This window comes from Manis javanica, chromosome X (assembly GCF_040802235.1).
Source record: "Manis javanica isolate MJ-LG chromosome X, MJ_LKY, whole genome shotgun sequence".
Lineage (NCBI taxonomy): Eukaryota > Metazoa > Chordata > Mammalia > Pholidota > Manidae > Manis > Manis javanica.
In genome coordinates, this window is record NC_133174.1 from 140176555 (window position 1) to 140197992 (window position 21438).

Sequence of the window (21438 nt, forward strand, 5' to 3'; positions counted from 1 at the left end):
TTGCCCGACCTTCTGTTCACCTGGCCCTCCGCACTTTGTAAAGACAGGCATTGCCCTTACTTCCCTTACTTACTTGATTAAATACACATCATACTTCCCAGCGGAGCGGCCAGATTTCCTTTGCTTAAGCTTTCGGGTCCAACCTTCAGGCAGAGTGGGGTCATCATACATGGGTCCCCTGTCACGAATGATGGAGCGCCGCTGTTTGGGGGAGGCAGAAGCTTCTGGGGCGGCTGGGGCTGAGCCCGACCCTTCTGAGGTCTCCGCTTTGCCTGCCTCTGCTGGTTCAGCTGAGTGGTGGGCTGGTGGCTGCAGGGACTCATGCTTGCCCTCTTTATCTTCTTTCTTATCCTTCTTCACCTTTTTATACTTCAGGGGTTTGTCCTTGAGGCCCTGGAGATCCTGGTCTTCTGACTTTTCTTCCCTGAAGCATTAAAGAAGTATGTCAGTATCACAGAGAACACACCAGTTTGCAGAAAATGTGAGCAGTGGGAAAAGGGGCTCCCTGCTAGGGCTTGCCTCAACCTTGAAGCCCTTCCCCTTCCTGGATTTCTTCAGGGGCTTTGGGCTGCTGCTGCTGCTGGCCAACTGCAGCCAACTTGCACTGTGGCCACCCTGAGTCCCATTCCTAGGGTGCAGGAGAGTAAGCAGCATGCACAGGTGACATTTTTCTGAGTAGAAACATGGTGTGGTTTCTGAGCACACTGCCTTGGGCTCACAGCTGATAAGACGCCCTGAACTGCTGGAGAGGGAGCCTCCCGCCCACAATGGGGTGGTGCTCCTCTTCACAAAGGCCTGGCCTTGGTGTTACTATAGCTTCTGTACATAGGGTTTTCTTAGATGTGCTCTCAGTATAAAACAGCCATGGGTGAGAGCACAACCTGCTGATGGGAACACAGCCCCACACTACCCCCTTGGGAGGGCACATGCGGTGCAGCCCTGTGGAAAGAACACACAGGTTTGGCCTGAGCAAGTGACCTCAACATCCCATGCCTCAGTTTCCACACCTCAATAGTGGGTACCAACACCTCAGAGGGAGAAAAGTCACAAATGCCCTATGTAAATACTAACTTGTACAACCAGCAACTGATGCCTAGAGTTTCTGGTAGAAGATGAAGGGCGGTCCCAGGATGGGTGAGTCTTTATCGCCGGACACACCCTTACAACACTTGAGCCTTGGGCAATGGGAGGAAAAAGCACCCTCATTTTGGGGTGGTGCATCCCCATTCTTTCATGCTGATGGAGTGGCTCCTTCCTTACATTTTGGTTCTGCCATGTAGGGTCCCTTCCTTGTGTACTTCAGAAATGGTCACCCTGAGGCCCTGGACCCTGGCATCAGAGTCTGGTCATGATGCTCTTGTGGCTGGGCTAAGAGGGCAAGAACACAACCCTGGCCAGGGGAGATTTGGAAAGAACGGTGGGCTTCTGATCAGTTGTATGTTAGTCCCTCAGTTAGCAGTTCATTCTGCAGAAGAACAAGACTACTGTTGTCCTCTGTACCTCAGTCCTTGTGCTACCCTGTCCCACATGGCTCACATCAGTACTGGCCACTACCCCCAAGGGACTTCCCCTTCTTGTCCACACCTTGGAGACACCATATATGCACTGGAACCAGACCTGAATGACGAGGGTAAGTCACCAAAGGCGGGTCAGCACTAGGACTCACTCAGTGCCGTGAGGACACAGATCCTGTCACACATGAAGAGATAGGTCACAGTGAAGACACATACTAGCCCCAAGGCTTGCCCCTGAGTCCCTCCCTATTACAGACCTTTCTCCAGTTCAGGGCTCAGAGCACGGCTGCCGGGTCACCCAGATTCAGCCCATGGCCTGCAGGTGACCTTTCCTTGATGTAAAGCAGATGTCCCTAACCTTTTCCAGCATAGCTTCCTTTCCCAGTTCTCCTAGTCTAAGCCTCTCAGTGGAAAATAAGCAAAAGCCCTGGGGAGCTAGGTGTGGCCTGTGACCCACTGTCATGGAGGGGAGATGGGGAGCTTGCCAGCATCAGAGTAGTGGACAGACTGGAATACCCTCTGCCACCTGGTCCACAGGGGCACTGCCAAAGGCCAGGGCTGCTCCCTGGAACAGACCCATCATGAGAGAAAAACACTGCTCCAATGGAAAAGGCCTGGCTTCTTCACAACTCTCACATGTATTCCCCAAATACATGAACCACCATGAATACAAACCACATGCCCCAGGAATGCCTCTTAGGTACAATGAAGAGTGTCAATGCCATTGAAGGCAATCCCTTCTAGAAAACTACCCTGAAGAGACATCTTCAGAAATGCAAAACAACAGACACAAGATGTTCTTGGCATTTCTGGCATTACTTTCACTAGCCTGTAGACAACTCAGACAGTTGCCATGAGGGACCTGCTGAATGGAGACAACATGCCCATAGAATGAACAGCAGTTCAGCTGGAGAAGGGATCTACTGTGACATGAATCTGTAGATTACAGGCTGCCATTTGTGTGAGAAAGAAGAGAACTTTAGGAAGCATGTAGCAGAAAGAATCGAACTGGTTCCTGGCATGAAGTAGGCAGGTACAGGTGAGGTGCAGGCATGGGGCATGGGGTGAGACCTCTCTGAATCATACAAAAGTTAACATAACCAAAAAAAAAAACCACCAAAAGGTAACAAAACCCCATTACATTGAATGCAAAATTTACTTTAAACACATTGATAATATACCACAGAGGAAAGGTTTATTTCAAATGCCTTGACCACATACCCTTAGAGGGACATATCCTAAGGCCAATGATGGCATCCCAAGGGCAGGGAATATGCCTAGTATCCACAGAGGGGAACCAGGCTAACCCCTGGGAGAAGCAGATGGTTCTGTCTCTGCGGTGGCCTATGAGGGCAGCAAGCAAGGTAGGGGGGCACTTAGAGGGTCATGAAGACACAGGCACCTGCTGAAAGGGCTCCTTGCATTGGGCAACACTGTGACCAGATGAATGTCCAAAAGAATGAACCTATTAGAATACAATGAAGAAAATTTCACATGGTGATATTAGGGGAAAAAATAGAGAAAGACCTAAAGGAAATGAGGGGACAAGCCACATGTAGGGGAAGAAGGTTCCAGGCAGCAGAGAGGACTCAAGGTGGGAGATGTGGAGGTCTGTGATGGGTCTTACTCTGAATGTGATGGAAATTACCAGAGAGTTTTGAGCAGTGGTCCAGGAAGGACCTCAGAAGCCTCTCGCTGCAGTCTCAGCACAGCTCTGGTGGGGACAGTGGAGGATCTGGGACCTGACCAGGAGGTGGAATGACAGAGCTGGTTGACAGACTGGTGTAGAGGTAAGGGGCAGGGACAAGTTAAGAGCCATGGCCAATGTCTGGGAGGATGGTGGTGTCACTGACTGAGGATGGGGAAGCCTGGGCTAGGAGTGGGTGTGTGGGGGTTACAGCTACATAGAATTTAGAAGTTCAGCCACAGTTAGAAGATCAAGGAAAGAACATAGTCCTTTGGCTACTGGCTACAAAGTGGGGGAGACCCAGCTGTCCACCTGTGCCCAGACTCTGACTTGGGCCTAAATGAAGTGCTGTGTGTCTTTTTAAGTTTTTTTATTGTGATAAAAAAATGACAAAATTTACCTTTTTAATCATTTCTGAGTGTACATTAAATGAACTTTTTAACAGCATTGAAGATGGGTAATAAGAGGTCCTTTAACTCTGTTATATTCTAGTTTTCAAACTGAAATTACTTGAAGCAACTATGACAATATGATGGTTTTCAATTCTGTGCACTGAGGAGCACACAGGGCTTTGTTTTCTACTCTTTTCTGACTGCTACTTCTCTACTTAAAAAATAACAAATGCCCATCAAAAAAAACAGAAGTAGCCTGGAAGCCACTATGCTGGGTGTGTGTACTGGAGGTAAAAAGGATGCAAAACAGGTAATCCAAATGAGGTAAGCGTTGTCCCAGCTGCCTGCTCAATCCCAGGGTGACTCAAGGGAGGAGGCCAGGTTGGGGTGCCAGGTACCTTCCCAAGACTGACCCCCTCAACTGACCAGGAGGTTTACAGGGTTTGCTGAAACACACTTTTTCAAAGAAACCAAACAGCTGTCTTCATCCTCCTCTGAATCAAACCATATATACATGTGTGTGCAAACACAGATACACACGCATGCACAATCGACATGAGTATGAGGAGAGCACTTGTGACCACCTAGTTCACAAGTTCATAAATTTTAGAGTTGGGAATATCCTCGGAAAAATGTGCAGTGTTAGAGTGTAGCTCCAGGCAAGTTCACTTTGGATTCACTGAGACCCATGAATGTTGGGAGTAAAAAGGGGCTCACACTGAGCTTTATTCTCATGGCGGTCACCTGGCTCTCTACAAGCAGCAAGCCCATCCCTGTCTCTGCTCCGCACCCCAGCCTCTGCCCAGGCACTGCCCTCTGCCGCTTGGGGCTCCTCTGCGCTCCCTCCTGCTCTCTCCTCTGGACTTCCTCTCTCTTCCTGGCACGGGGCTCTTCTGCTTCCCTCTGCCCTTAGCACAGTGTGGAACTCTTCTTAAAAAGTAACATCGGCTTTGAACAGCTTACTGCTAATGGGTATGCAAGTAGGCACCTGGGCAGCAGGCTAAGTATTACCTCTTTATACCTATACAATGGGTGAGTTTAAGATCAGGGGGGAATCTGGCCATGGAATTTCCATTTTCCCTACATACAGATAAAAAGAAAAGGAAGTATAACTAGACAAGGGAACTTGTGTCGGGTCACAGCTGAGTCAACATGTGTTCATCAACTGCCCTTGCCAGGAGCCAGACTCTACTAAGAGCTGAGACACCAGGGCAGGGTTAGCATCATCCTTTGGCCTTTAAGAGCTTCCAGTTTAAGTGTGTGTGGAGACAGGACACACACGGACACAAACAGTTAACAAACAAACAGTGACCTCCTCTCTTGTTCCAGGCACAGGGGAAGCCAAGAGATGGGGATTCCCTGGAGGAAGAAGGCCTGAGCTGGGTTTTTAGGGCTGAGGCAGCAACATCAACAGCCCCGTCCCTACACCACTCTGATACTCCTCCCACGTGGGGGAGGTGACTAACACCCTGTGCAACCAGCAGCTCTGTGCTGGCCCTCTCTTCCAGTCTTCATTAGGGTGCAGTTAAGACGGCACTTCTGAAAAGTCTTCCCTGCTCCTGCCTTCCCCTCCCATGAGCAGGAGCACCCTAGGCCCCCGAGAGTACTTCAAATAACACCATGGGGTGGGTCAACCTGTCCCCTCCCCAGACAATGCATGCGCATTCCTTACTTTCATCTCCTGGCTCAACGTACAGTGCTGGGCATGGGAGCAGCACTTCATAATCGAGTGCCAAGTGACAGTCAGAACCCAAATGCTGGACTACCTCTGCCTCTTTTGATGGCTGTATCCCTCTGGCCATTAGCTTCAAGGAGCAGGTACTAGCTTAGCATCCAAGGCAAACAGATTCTGAGTAAGTGAATAAATGATGAGTTGGGTGCTACCTGCAGCCTGCTGGCCACTGGTGGTTACGGTCGGCAGGAGGCAAGGCCAGCCTCAGCATTACTGTCATGCACTCCCAGAAGCACAGTGATGCCTACAGTGACAAGGAGGGAGGAGTCAAGAAGGAAGCAGTATGGAGGATGGCTACACTGGGAGGATGGTTCCAGCAATAAGGTGATCAGAGTTGCAGATATTCCACCTGCTGGAACTACTGAAAATGTTGGATTGAACATCTTCTAGAAGATGCTATAGAACATGGTGTTTAAAAAGTCTTACCTGCACTCACAAGCTAGCAAGAAAGCAAGGAATACATGGGCTAAAGAGGAAGGGAAGGGGAGGGGAGGAGAGGGGAGGGGAGGGAGGGGAGGGGAGGGAAGGGAAGAGGTCTTGCTCAATAGAGAAATCTGGCAGGTTCCCCTTAATGAGCAATCAAACTGAGCACCACTGACCAGGGCTGGGCTGCAAAAAGTGCCCCATCCTATAGAAGGGGTGACTGAGGCCATGAGGAGATAACCAGAAGAGTCCAAGGAGAGGAGCATTCCACACAACAGCAGGACTGGACTCTTCAAAATGATCTGTGGCATGAAAAACAAGGGCTAGGAACTGCTCCTAGTCAAAGGAGCCTGAAGACGTAACCACCGAAAGCAACCCACAATCCTGCTCTGGCTCCTGGGTTCGAAGGCATAGAACAGGGCAGCAATGGGACTCTTGGGGAGTGTGAACAGGGTTCCATGTTAGCGTCACACTAAATTCCCCGAGTGTCATAACTGGCTCACGCGCTCTGAGGAGAGCCATGCTTAAGTGCTTAGGTGCACAATGTGATGGCGATTGCGACTAAGCCTCAAATAGTAAATGCACTGCTTGCATGGCAGCATGTTTAAAAAGGGGCAATGACATCAATACAATTCGAAGGTGTGCTAATTGACAGTAATATTTTGAAGCAGTTTCAGGCAAGCTTTCTAACAACTGAAGAGAACACCTTCATGTTACATGAATATATAATGAGAAAAAGCAGGAAGCCTTGCAGAAGTGCCTTCCCTTAGTGGCTCAAAGAACCACAATGTTTTATACCATGTTGCGGTCTGTATGATGAAGGTGTGAGTATGAATGAAGGTGTCAGGATATTTTCCCATGTTAAAAAAAAATTGCTGAAGGATGTTAAAAAAAAAATTGCTGAAGGCAGCCTTGCCCAGGACCTGACTTTTAATGCTGAAAGAACAGCTCACCTGGGCACAAATCTGAGAGTTATGCAAGAAAGGGCTGGCTGATGGTGATGCTGGGTGCAGATGCCATGGAGACTTGAGTATGACCTGGTTGGTGTCTTTTAACCAGAACTGTCACTGCTTTGTTAGAAAGCTCTAGGTACCAAATCACACAGGTTTGCTATGGTCTTCCCCAGCCCAGTTTTTCCCATAAAAACTCTTATTTTTTTATTGTGCTATTTTGTAGAACAGGATTTTTTTTTTCAGGAATTCACATGTCACATTGAAGCAGTAAGGCGTTCACAAATCTTAAATACCTATGAAGCATGAGAGAAGGCTCTGGACTGATAAAACATCATCCAGTGATTCTGCTGCTCAAACACAAACATTAGATCAAATCCTTCCTTGGATCTAGTGAAGGAAAATTACAGTTGCAGGAATTTTGTTCCGGGACCAAATCATTGTATTCTGAGGGGTCTAATGGCTAGAACTCCATGTGTTTTCATAATGAAAGCAATATCCTGCAGAAGGCAGCCCGGGGAGGCTGTTATCTGGCGCTCATTTGACTCAAGGCTCCTGTACATTAGAGGGGAGCAAGCAACCAACAGCTGGCAGATACAAGTGGCCAGACAACTGTGGCTGAGGAGGGACTACTCAATCCCCAAGTCTTTCAGATGTAAAAAGAAAACAAAAAGGGCCATAAAACCAGGTGAAAGCAGCAGCTGAAAGGTGTTTTCCCTTGAATGGGAATCCAGCCCCATCCAGAGTGAACTCCAAGGAACCACCCAGAGCCACAGCAATATCTTGACCTTTCCCAAGTTAGTTAGGGAGACAGCATTTCTCAGCACCTGTCATTGTCAGTCATCCATCCCATGGAGCTGCAGAAGGAGCCCAAGTCTCATGAGGCCGCCAACTGTAAGGGCAGGGTGGCAGCTACTTTCCCAGGTGAACAGCTAGGGACCAGAGGCGAGAAATGGCCTCCTTGCAGTAGCTGCTTCCATCCTGACGTGTCATTCACTCGGTGCTTCCAATTCTTTCTACCTCCAGTATGAGCTGCAGAATCACAGAATCAAGGAGGTTTCGCTGCACAAATTAATAAAGGCAGCAGCACTTTGAGACGCCAGCTTCAGCCCCTTTAAAGATCTGAGAGAAATCAAACTGGCACCAGAAGAGAGTCTCAGTGGTCTCTGGGGAGCAAAAGGGGAAATGGTGTTCAGCTTTAAGGCTACAGTGGCAGAACCTGAAGTTCAGCGGCCCTGCTCTGCATTCAATGTGCTTTTTTTAATACCTCAATCTTTAGAAGATGCAAGAAACCATCTACGTTTTGAAAAGCGAAATAAAACACTATACTTGCCACCCAAAGGCAGTTCCTTCCCCAAATGAAGGCCATCAGCGCCATACAGTAAGTCTCATCTTTACAGCATGAGTGCACCACACATGGGGAAGGAAAAGCAGGTTTAAACAAACACTGCCACTGTGGAGAAACAGTCAGGGAGCTCCTCAAACGTTTAAATATGGAGTTCCCATATAACCGAGCAATTCCACTCCTAGGTATAGACACAAGACAACCAAAAACAGGGACTCCAACAGATACTTGCACACCCATGTTCATAGCAGCATGGAGTCACAGCAGCCAAAAGGCAGAAAGCAACTCAAGTGTCCATGAACAGATGAATGGAGAAACAAGGTGTAGTCTCTTCATACAATGAAATGTTATTCAGCCTTAAAAAGAGAAGGAAATTCTGACACATGCTGTAGCACGAATGAACCTTGAGAATACTATGATAAGTGAAATAAACTAGTCACAAAAAAACACATACTGTATGATTCCATTTATATGAAATGTCCAGAATAGGCAAATCCACAGAGACAGAAAGCAGATTAGTCACTGCCATGGGCTGGGGGGTAGTGGGTAACAGGGATTGGCTCCTAACGGGTACAGGGATTTTTAAGGGGTGATGAAAATATTCTGGAACTAAATAGAGGTAATGGTTGCACAACACTGTGAATCTATTAAATGCCACTGAATTGCACACTTTCAATGGGTGAATTTCATGGTATGTGAATCATATTCCAATCTTTCTAACACCTCACTAAAAAGGCAGCTGACTTCACCAATTACCCTAAATGTAAACGTAGGTTTTACGATGCCTATGCACTGCTCACAACCCAGTTGTCTCCAAGCAAGCCTGTCTGGCTGCAGGCACAGAGCCCAGGCAACTGGCACTGCCATCCATCCCAAAGAGGCCAGCATGGGGAGCTAGGCTGATACATGCTAGACTGGACCAAGCTGACCTGAAATGGCATCTCTGAAGCCCAGGACACGGTAACCATGACAGTCAGAAAGGAATTTAGTTCAAGAAATTTAATGACTAGGCATTTAGCCAAGTTGAAGGCTGTTTGCCAAATATTCTGAGGGCATTTGAGCCATCTTTTTTTGTTTGTGGCAGAACACATATAAAATTTACCATTAGTAGCACTTAGTACATTCACAATGTTGTACAAACCATAGCCACTACCTATAGTTCCAGAACATTTCATCGCCCCTGGAGGAAACGCCACGCCCATTAAGCAGTCATTCCCCCTTATCACCCTTATTCTCAGCCCCTGGCAATCACGAATCTGCTTTCTGTCACTATGGATTTGCTTATTCTGGATACTTCATATAAATGGAATCACACACTATATGGCCTTTTGTAACTGGGTCCTTTCACTCAGCATAACCTTGTCAAGGCTCATCCATGTTGTAGTATTTATCTGAACATCATTCCATCATTCCTTTTTTTTTTGAAAGTCATTCCTTCTTATGACTTAGTTAACACTCCATTGTATGGAAACACCACTTTGTTGGTCCATTCATCTGTTGATGGACATCTGGGTTGTTCCCACCTTTTAGCTGCTACAAACAGTTGTGTACAAGTTTTTACAAGGACTTATGTTTTCAATTCTCTTGGGTCTATACCTAGACTGTAACCACTCGGTCACATGGGAACTCAATGTTTAACCTTTTGAGGAAATGCCAGGCTGTTTTTCATGGGGTTTCCTTTGGCGGTGATGAAAATGTTCTGGAACTAGATAGGAGTAAAGTGGGATGGTAGAAACTGCTTCCACTCTGGAATGTTTGCTCTAAACAAGCCTTCAAAGCAGGAATGTTGGAAGTTGTATGGGGTATTTCATTTCACCTATTCACTCATTCAGCAGCTACCACTTGTCAAGCACCTCTAGGTATCGTGCACGAGCTGTGGTAGGGCCAGGAGTGCTACAGCAAGAAGACATGCTTTCTATCTGCATCGATTTCTTCTCTTTATCCTGCTACAAACAGTCTTCCAAGCAGACAGTCAATAATGAAACGGCAGCAACTCTGATGAATGTTGCCAAAGGAGAGATACTGGGAGCTAGGGGAGACCCATCAAGGAGCAGGAGCAGGGGAGAGCTCCTGAATATGGATGTGACAGTGACATTGAGACTGGATGATGTGGGCTTGCTAGGGGTGGGGGAAGGATCGGGCCCAGGGTGGTAAAGCTGATGAAGCTGTGGGCCACATCTGGAGCCCAAGCAGAGTGGCTTCACCACGAACTGACCCCATGAAGGCACATGCAGAGGGAGCTGGCCAAACGAGGTGAGAATGGGAGAAAACCAAGAGCCCAATCCTTATTACTTATGTTTTTGCTATTTTGTCCCTTCCCCTGGAAAGCCTACATTACTAGGATTCGCTCTTCATTCTCTAGCTTCCGCATCTAGCAACTTCTCTTCCACAATGTTCCACAGTGCCTTTGCTCCTACACCCCACAGAGCGCTCAAGGTGGTTGGACACTTGCCAGGGCAAAGCTGGCAGAGCCTTCAAACAAATACCCAATCTGCAAGGTTCCAACAGCCAGTCTCCACAGGTGTTTACAGTATGCCTGGCTTTTTGGTCCCTAGCAAAACATTCCCATGGCTGCTACTTCCCCTAGTTTTCTGTGGATACCATTTTCTTCATACATTTGTATACTTTGTGTAACTACGTCTATAGACTTCATCAAAGTGTTGGCTGTTTTTACCGAAGATACATAGAATATTTGCCCAAATTAATTTTCAACACTGAGACAACATATTTTTGGGGAAAAAAGGGCATAAAGGAGATCTCTAGTAATGGAAGAGAGAACTCTGCATAAGGGCCAGCTCACTTTGTTTAAATACCTCGTAACTAACTTGAAGTGAATGCCTGTGTTTTCAATATTGTGCCTGCTGGGGTGGATGTGAGAGAAGTGCCACACTCAAGCACGTGATCAAAGGAGGGACCTGCCAGGAAGGCCTGGGGACAGGAGTCCTCAACAGAACCCTAGGAAATCTTCAAGGTCAGAACATCAGGACCTGGGAGCCAGGCTGGCTAAAATGCAGTTTGCTTGCAGCAGATGGAATGGCCTGGAAGCCCACCAGTGTCCTACATGGAGACTGAGGGGTTTCCCTGGGTACTGCTGAGAGCAGGGGAGGGTCAGGGAGGAGCTGCTGTACTCCAGATATGGATGGAGATTCCACTTGTCCCAGAGACTTCCCTGCAGCACCCTGGACCCCCAACCCCACTCCAGTTTCTAATGACAGGGGTTCAAACCCACCAGGAAGCAGCAGGGACTAAATCTCTACCCCAGAAACAACTCTGGAAACTGGCTAAAAAGTAAGTAGCACATCTGGTGGCAAGACAAATGTCTGCCAATCACTTTCCTGTGCACAAACACTCACTGGGTAGAAAACATAATAGGAAAATTGAATACTGTCTTTCTAGGTGCGATCCTACCAGAAACCCTGTCTGAGCCTGACCTTTACCTAGAATACCTAGAATAAGCATTTGCGAACAGCCAGAGGAAGGATTGGGGAGCAGGGCTGTAACTTGCCTCTTGTGACCACTGCATCACAAGCCACACAACAGAACTGATTCCACATGGATGAGATAATTAGGTTCAAATGGTAGGTTCCAACTTCTCACAGAACTGCTCTCTCCCAATTCCTAATAAAATGAGAAACAAAGGTGGGAGGAGGAGTGTGAAGGGAAGAACCCATCAAAGGAGCTGCAGTATGTTTCGCAACTCTGTAGCCTAGGAAATGTCCAGAGGACAAAGCAGCAGCAAGACCGAGCTCCTGCCCCGCCCCAACACAGATGACACTGTGGGGAGCTGACAGCACCTTGAGACCTCTCCACCAGAAGCTGGAGAGCAGCAACTGGGTAGGAGTACATAACTTTTTCCACCTAGGCCCAGGAACGACGGATTCTCCTGCTGGGAGGTGTAGGAGAAACAAGTCAAGTGCCCGGCAAGCCAGGCTGGTTCTGTGAGAAGCAACTGATCTTGGGTATATACAGGGAATTACTTGGAGCCCAAGGTGTCCCGTTTAGCACCCCTATGGGAATGGCACACATGTCCCTCAAGCAGCTAGAGTGAGCCTTAGTGTAAGACATTTAACATAATTCGTAGGACAGAGAAGAATCTAGATACTGCTGAAGACTACCTGTGGCTGCAGCTCCCCCAGTGTGCAACTTTTCTCTGACCATGTGATATAAGAAGCCCATAACAGCTCAGAGGGGAAAGCAGTGAGAGGATGCCAAGAGACTGGGAAGAGAGAGAGCCAAGGACTCCCCTGCTGCACCAAAGCAAATAGAACGACTGGATGGAGCCGACCAGGCCTGAGCCCAAATAACAAGGAACGATATGGTAACTCTGCAAACGTATTAAGACAAAAGGAGAAAAAGGAGAGACAGGGAGGGAGATGGCTCAGTAAAGGCAAAGGCTCCCACCAAGGAAGAGAAGGAAATTCCTCACAACTTTGTAAGAATATGTTCTCAGTAAGAGTTTAAAGATGAGATGGTAAAACACAGTAAGATGAAAGGGAAAATTCTGTACCTAGAGAAACAAACTACAGACCAAAGCACATCATTGTGGAACTAATAAATACATTTAAAACCAGCCAGAAACAGAATATACTTAGCTGAAAACCAAACTGAACAAACAACGAATGCAGATGAAAAAGACAAAAGCTAAAGCAATTAGAGCGAAGCCAACGGCACTGGAAGACAGATAAAGACAATCCAACCTAAGGGCAATTTGTGTCCCCATATTAGGGAACCTGAAAAATGCAACAGAAGATGCCATCAAAGACACATCGTAAGAGATCTGACCTGAAATGAACACACTGTGTTCCTAGGAAAATGTGATGAAGAACACTCAACAGCAAGACAGACTCTGGCCAACTTCCTCAACTTCAAGGATAAAGGAAGAATTCTTCAGGCACACAGAGGGAAAAAAGTAACAACTTTCAAGGGGGAATTATCAGAAGACCAGGTGTATGTAATATCTACGCAGTTCCAAGGCAGTTCAGTGCACAGGCTCGGGAGCCCGGCTGCCACAGCTCAAAACTGGCACAGCCATTGTGTGTACACGCACAGAGCAAAGAGGTCAGAGGTGAGGTCTGAGAGAAGGGCAGGGGCCCAATCCTTAGGAGAGGCCTCTCTGAGGTAAGCCTGAATCCAAATCTGAAGGAAATAAGGGGTAAGGGTACAGGTTGTGCAAGTGGGCCCAGGCATAAGGAGCAACAAGAGGTAAGGCTCTGACCCCAGGAACAACCTAGCATGTTCCAGGAAAAGCAACAGGGATGGGCTGGAGCCAAGTGAGCAAGGCAGAGAAAATGAGACAGGGCTGGCTACATAATTTGCAGGGCACAGTGCAAAACGAAAATTCTGGGCTTCTTGTTTAAAAATGGAGAATTCTGAGATGGCCACAGTACAGCATGAAACCAAGTGTGGTTCTTCTAAGCCCTGGGCATTTTACAAGTTGCATGCCCAAGGAAGCTGGCTCTGCTTCCAGGCAACAGACTTTGGATTTTATTCTGAGAGGGATGTGAGGCCCCAGAGAGTTTTTCTCAGGGGAGTGACACGATCAGATCAGTTTTAAAAACTCAAAAGATGCAGAGTGGGGGGTAGTGGCAAAGGAACAGGGACACATGAGGTGTTGCAGGGTGGGCTCATGGTTTTGGGTGCTATATGTCTGTTAGGGCCTGACACCTGTGAGAGAAAGAGGGCGGAAGAGGACCTGAGCAGAGGAAGAAGCCAATTATAACGCATGCCCAACAAAGCTCCGGCCTCCCTTGGGCAAAGATGGCAGGGTACTATTTATTTATTTATTTATTTATTTATTTATTTATTTATTTATTTATTTTTGAGAGGGCATCTCTCATATTTATTGATCAAATGGTTGTTAACAACAATAAAATTCAGTATAGGGGGGTCAATGCTCAATGTACAATCATTAATCCATCTCAAGCCTAATTCTCGTCAGTCTCCAATCTTCTGAAGCATAACGAACAAGTTCTTACATGGTGAACAAATTCTTACATAGTGAATAAGTTCTTACATGGTGAACAGTACAAGGGCAGTCATCACAGAAACTTTCGGTTTTGATCACGCATTATGACCTATAAACAATCAGGTCAAATATGAATATTCGTTTGATTTTTGTACTTGATTTATATGTTGATCCCACGTCTCCCTTTATTATTATTATTATTTTTATTTTTAATAAAATGCTGAAGTGGTAGGTAGATGCAAGATAAAGGTAGAAAACATAGTTTAGTGCTGTAAGAGGGTAGATGTAGATGATCAGGTGTGTGCCTATGGACTAAGTATTAATCCAAGCTAGACAAGGGCAGCAAAACATCCACGGATGCAGAAGATTTCTCTCAAAGCAGGGGGGGTGAGGTTCTGAGCCTCACCTCTGTTGATCCCCAAATTCTCACCTGATGGCCCCCCTGCGACTGTGCCTGTCTTAGGTTGTTCCTCCCTTGAGGAATCTTGGCAGGGTACTAGTTTTGTGACCCAACTCAGTCACCTGGGTGCAGTCCTGGATATGGCATGACCTCAGGGGGCTCTTGGGGCTGAGTCTGAGTCTGAAGGAAGAGACAGCTGGAAGCTGCCTGCTGACTTCACTCCCTGCCAGGTACCCATGAGATGACCTCCATGCCTGCTGCATGCAGCTCTCCTGCAGAGTCTAGGCAGGTGATGCGGTGGCTGGTCTGGGTGCTGTCAGTGGGGAGCATGTGTGCGCTAGGGGCAGGGGAAGCACTGGACATTAAGGGTTCTGACCTCCATATTTTTTGTTTCTCATGTCGAGTTATTTTGCCACCTAGAGGTCTTACAGGCAGGCAGATATTGAGTCTGGATTTCAGGGGAGAGAGGTAGGCTAGACAGACATCCATCTGGGAGTCCTCAGCACAGAGGTCTTAAGAGCAAGGCAAGAGCTGAGGGCACCTCGGACCTGTGGACCACGCTCTAGTGACAAGGAGAGTCAGCAAAGAAGACAGAGGAAGAGGAGTGGGGCACTAGAAGAACAATCAGGTGTATCTGTCCAGATTATCAGTGGTAAGCAATGGGGACCAACTTCAGCTGACCTACATAGCCAAGGCAGAGATTAATAGGCTACTGGAAGATGGAAGATGGTGATGTTTATACTTAGTACCATGGAACTGTACACTTAAAGATTATTCAAATGGTAAATTCTGTTATGTGAATTTTACCACAGTAACAAAACTTGAGGAAAAAAAGACTATTGGGTGGCCAGAGAATCCAGAGGGTTGAAGGAACAGATTTGAATCGAGCTGGCCAGAAACAACATTCCAAATCCTGCTGTCAGGCTTGCAGAGGGCAGCCAGCACTGCCTATGCCATCCGGCAGGGGGCAGCACTGGCCATCCGCACTGTGGCAATGGCCCAGGAGCCTGTTCTTCCAACAGACCTGACGCTGAGTGAGGTCACCTCCCGCTGACCCACTCTCCTTGGCTGGTGTGTCTGACTGGTGGAGCCCTGGGCACACACCCATACTCTTATGCAGAGCTCAGGCCATTTTTTCTATAAAGGGCCAGATAATCAATAGTTTCTGCTTTGCAGGTCACCTGGCCTCCCATCAAACTCATAAAGTGGCGTGAGTTCCTCCAAACACAGAGAGGGGCTCAGATGGGTGGTAAGGTAGGCAAAGAACATAGAACCAACTAAGCCAGGTATGCTGCACCAGGAAAGGGTGGTGTCCCTGAAGAGACACAAGGAAGGTTTTCAGGAGGGAACACCCATGTCAAGAGGGAGACTTGCTACTGGCCATGGAAGCATGGATATCTGTTGAGGGTTGACGAGACTACTCCCTGGAATGTGGGGAAGAAGGTCACCGTGGAGTGGGCTGAGCAGAGTGGGAGGTGAAGAGGAGTGACAGGGAGTAGTCAAGTCTTGAAGAACTTGGCCAAAGGGGTAACACAGCAAGGCAGGAGCTGAAGAGGGAGCACTGAGGGAAGATGGGAAATTCTAAAACGTTTGTATGGTGATGGACATGATTCATGAGGGGAGGGAAAACTGACAGTGTCCCGGGGAGCGTGGAACCTGAGAGCTAGGAGCACCGAAAGTCTTCATCAGCAGCACAGCTGTCTGTCAGAGTTCTGTGTGTGGAGAAGTTTCTAGTGACAACAAAGTCCACACTGTGACCGAGGCAGTGGGTGGCTAAAGTCACTGGAGCAGAGGCGATTCAGGAAATAGGGAGCCAGGTGCTAGGAGGGCCATCTACATGCACACTTAAGTCACCCATAGGATGGAAGGGACTGGGACAAAGAGACAAACAGAGACTGTAGGCCTGGCTGGCACTGAATGCTCAATGGAGGGGGACTGTCCATGGTGGCAAGCAGGCCCACAACAGGGAGCGTGTGGCCTTGGAAAGCTGAGCGGTAGGAGTGTCACATTACACTTCTTTTGAGAGCATGGACCATGAACACAGAGGACACAGCTCCTCCTCCTCCCCGGGGTATGTGGGCCATGACAATCGACAGGCTGCTCTCGGTATGGGGGTACCCACAGGGTACCGGCAGCACAAGAGGAGGATCTAACCTGGATGGGGCACCTTCCAGGTGGCTTTTGGAAGTGCTCTGCAGTAAGAGCTATCTGAGCTGTCTTCAAGAACAAACAGGAGGAAATGCCACGGGGGAACCATGGACACAACCAGGAGTATGAAAGCAGTCCTGTATTGCTGTGGGTGTGTGTATGAGAAGAGGCCAGAAAGAGGCAGGGGTCACGTTAGGGGCCTCATGCCGTTTGAAGTCAGGAGTACCACTCTGAGGTTTAAAGCAGAGAGTGAAATTTGACTCTGGGGACTGTGTGGAAGACAGAAACATGTAGGAGAGTGGGCGAGGACTGTAGGAGTCCTAGAGAGGGGTGAGTGCTTGAACCAGGTTTGGGGGAGAAAGGGCTGAAGAGAGGTGGGAGAAACAAAGGAACAACAGGCAGGGATGGCTGGGTCCGTGGATGGGAACAGTGACACGCAGGGTGGGCGACTCTCAGGTTCCACCTGGTGTGACTGGTACTACTTGCAACTGCGATGGAGACCAAAGGACCCAGGGTTTGGCTGTTTGGTCTTCTGACCTATCGTATACCTTATTTTGGAGGATTCAGGGGGTGGTAGGGAAGGCAGTGGGTTGAGGAGAATGGGAGGGAGAACAAAAACAAAAATACCTTCAAGTGCCTTGTGTGGTCAAAATTTAACTACCATGGACATACACCCCCGGGCCTTTTTCTAACATGAAGCAAAATAAGTTTTATTTCCTTCAGACTTTTTAGCGCTCTCTCTCGCCACCTATGAGATGTCAGCTGAAATCAAAAGACTCACCTGTGGACTGATTGTACTGACCATGAGAGACAGGAGGCTCCTGATTCAGCAGCCACCCTGGTAGAGGAAGATGGGACAGTGCCTGGGTGGAGAAGGTCCTGCCCGGTTAATTTTAGATGTCTGCCAACACCTCTAGGGTCCACAGAACCATCTCCTGGAAGATCAGAGGTTTCTGGAGCCAACAGAGACATTCACTGCTTAATAATACCTCATTCAACTTAAGATCCTTTTCTGCAGATGCCCTTTGACCTTGAGTTCTCTGTACTCCCAGGATCAACTGTCAAATTGAGGCATGCTGAGGGAACCATTGTGTAGACATCCATGAAACTATTATTTGGTGGGACAAAAATTCTGTGGCACCTGAGCTAGTTGAGCTCAGTTTTGAGTTCCACTGTTTGATGTGACACCTCTAGGTTTAGGTGGACTTACTTTATAAATTCAGGAATGCAAAAAAAAGGTCTCCTATTAAAAAGTCTTAGCTGACTGTAATGGGGTATGTAGGGGGGACTTGATGATGGGGGGAGTCTAGTAAACATAATATTACTCATGTAATTGTAGATTAATGATACCAAAAAAAAAGTCTTAGTTCTGGGGGTAAAACAAGGACCTCCATCCTTTGCTGTTAACTGACTTTATCCTATAGTTCTGACAGACCTATGAATGTTATCCACTGAATGAGAAGTGTAACAAGTGCCACAGGGCCCAGTGCAGGAGGGGAGACAAAGAGATGAGGGTCAAAGGGCATGACCTGGTCCAACTTAATTCCTGTTTCTGCCAGTAAAGAGCTGCAAAAAGGAAATGAACATTTTCACATGCCTCTGAGAAGCCACCAAGAAAAATGCTTTGAGTCTGCTAAGTTTTCACCTGCAGTGTGTGGGTAAGGATGAGCCTGGCTCATGGGCTGTTGTAGACTCCATGACTCGACTGCCCAGAATGACTGCACATGATAGAGGTGGGCAAGCAGAGGACCTAGTTGGGAGGTGATCCCAGGGGCTGACAACAGGGAGGTAGAGACTGTGAATATAAACTACTTATTGGGAAAGCATGGCAGAGAAAATATGGGGCATCCAGAGGCAAGCGGTAGGAAGTTGACAGAAGGTTAAGACAAGGCACACTAAGTTGGGGATGGAACATAAGGCAGGTTTCAAAGGATGTTTACTGTTTTTCACAACATGGGTGTCTTAAGTCTTCGGGGGCTGCCATAATGAAATACCAGACTGGACAGCTTAAACAACAGACATTTGTTTCTCAAAGTTCTGGAGGCAGGGAGTCCAAGCTCAAGGTGTCCACACATTCAGTGTCTGGTGAGGGCTCTCTTCCTGGCTTGCAGATGGCTGCCTTCTCACTGTGTCCTCACATGGCACATGGTGGACAGAGAGCAAGCTCTCTGGTGTCTCTTCTTATAAGGATACTAATCCCATCATGAGGGTCCCACTCTCATGATCTCATCTAACCCTAATTACCTCCCATCTCCAAATATTATTTGGGGTCAGTGTGTGAACATATGAATTTTGGGTGGACACAAATACTTAGTCTGTAAACAATGGGGAAGTTTATGTTCTATTGTGAATTAGAAAATGAAAAAGCAGGGTACGGCACTATGTATACTGCATGACGCTAATTAAAACTCATTCCAAGAGAATGTAGCACCAAGTGAATGTATTTAATGACACTGAACTATACACTTAAAAATGGTTAAGATGGTAAACTTTAGGTGTATCTTACTACAATATAAAAACAAAAAACCTCATTCCAAGAGAAGGCAAGAAAGGAGAAAAAAATAACAGAAAATGTGGAAAAAACAGAATGCACACAAAATAAAATGGTACCAACAAATCTAAATGCATCAGTAATTAAGGAGATGTTAATGGATGAAACAGAGTGGATTTTTAAAAAGTCCAGCTATTTTCCATTTTTAAGAGCCACATCTAACCCATAAAAACACAGAAGGGAGGAAAGTGAAAAGTGGCAGTGCTGACCAGTATCATTACCAGGTGTGCCAGAAGGAGGGTCACTTCACAGTGCCCAGGGTTACAGTCACCAGGAAAATAAAACTGTCCTGAAAACTGAAAACCTGTCCTTGTAATAAATAATAAAGCCCAAATTGACAAAGTCCATGGAGAAACTGATAGGTCTGCTAGCATGGCAGGAGACTGAGACACACGTTCCCCAGCAGCGGGGCAATCAAGTTGGATGCAGCTGAAATAGTTTGAAGGTCAACTTTGAATGCTTTAATTTGAAAAAGAAGGTTGGACATCAGTGAGCTAAGTTTGCAATTTAAGAAGTGAGAAGAAAACCAGAGAATGTACCCCAAGAAAGTAAAAGATATACTGAAGATGAACGCAGAATTTAATGAACTGGAAAGTGGACACACAGTAACACAGGACCATAATACCTACAGGTTCACTCTGTGAAAGATGAATAAAACCAACAAAATTCTACCAAGACAAGGAAAAAAGGGAGAAGGTACAAGTAAATACCAGAATGAAAACAGAGACATAGCTACAGATATTACAGAGGCATACAAAAAGATATACACAACTTCATGCTAATAAACTTAGTCATGCAGACAAAACAGACCAAAATATACATTCAGCACACTGATCCAAGCAGGCACAGGGAAATTAAAAATAGATTTCAAAGAGAGTATATGTGCACAGAACCCTCAGACACATACAAGACCCTGTAAACAGCTGTTCCTTGCAAAGGGGCCTGGGTATCAGCAGGGACACTCACAGACTGTCACTGGAGTTCACACTTCCTGAGCTGTGGACCACATGTGTGCGTCACCTGCTCAACAGCAGATCTGAGTATGCCCACAGACAAGGAAAGGCCTCACTGGGCTGCACTAGCAGGCTGGCTCAGGAAGTGGGTAGTGAGCTGTGAAGCACAAGCAGATCCCAATATTAGCTGGCACTAGATCTTCTCATTCTTTCTTTTTCTTCTTTTAATCTTTACAAATTTGGTAGGTGAAAATGGCACCTTTTTGTTTTCATTTGTGTCTTTTTGATCATCACTGAGGCAGAACTTTTCCTATCTTCACTGGTTGCCTGTATATCTTATTTTATGAATTTCCTATTCATATTCTTTGTTCATTAGTGGTGAACTTAGTAGTTAAGTTAGCCACAGGAACTGCTGCATTCAAGTCTAGACTGAAAAGGAAATTTAAAAATCTGCCTAAGCACTCTAACAATATCACAGTAAGTGACTGTGGCATAGCTCAAGATAATTATTCCCACTGCCCAGTCAGAGACATCAAGCCTATAGGATGATTCATTGGATGGTGATCTGCAGCTGAACTGTTTTTCCCAATCCAAACACTTCAGACTTGCCCAAATCCTATGAAATTGCACCTGAGCATGCATTCATTCATCCATTCACTCATTCACTGAACAGCCTCCGTTTGTCAAGCACTGGGCTTTGATGGAGGCCAGGGTCTGCCATGAACCTTGCTCACAGTGGGCACCAGTGGTGCTTCCTACCCTTCCTCACCCACTTTTCCAGAAGGGCCTTTGAGCTGTTACAAGTTGTCCTTACCAGTCCATTACCCAAATAATATTAAAATCAATCCAAAAGTTCCAACCAGGACATTTTCCTAATACTCTCATAAGCATCACATTACATATAATTGCACTGAATGCTCAGCAGCACTCCACAGCATGTTACTGAAGGCAACACTGAAGCTCAAGGAGGAAAAAGTGACTTGACAGCTAGTAGGTTAAAGAGCCAGGATTTAAACTGAAGGTGACGTGGCTCAAAATGTCTATGCTTGTCCACAATACTCAATATAAAATTGTGAAAGCATGTTTTTACCTTGCCTAGGTCCCATGCAGTGCATCCAAGGGTCCTGGGTTGCAAGCAACAGAAACCAAGTCTAGCTAATTTCAATCACAAAGAAGTTATCTGACATATCTGGAAATGGAGAGAAGACTAGTGAACTAAGCCCAGAAAAGCAGCTGCACAACTGAAAACAGCCACGGCTGTACTCAAGGGTCCATCTGGTTGGGACACCCACCCTGAGTACCACTGCCACCTCATCATTGGATATTAGCTACTATTACTGGCTTCTTGATGCATGTGCCACTACCATGACTTATCTCT

The 21438-nt window shown here is 46.8% G+C and overlaps 1 protein-coding gene across 2 annotated transcripts in view; it reads right to left on the minus strand.

The window, feature by feature from the left end:
* Positions 1 to 21438, minus strand: part of MECP2 (methyl-CpG binding protein 2) — a 65915-nt gene that overhangs the window by 10878 nt on the left and 33599 nt on the right. Inside the window, exon 2 of one of the 2 annotated variants that reach the window (XM_017680145.3) lies at positions 74 to 424. In XM_017680145.3, the coding sequence (XP_017535634.1) occupies positions 74 to 424 (351 nt within the window). Of the gene's footprint in view, positions 1 to 73; positions 425 to 21438 lie in introns of those variants that run through there. The other variant, XM_036991017.2, reaches the window with a different exon arrangement.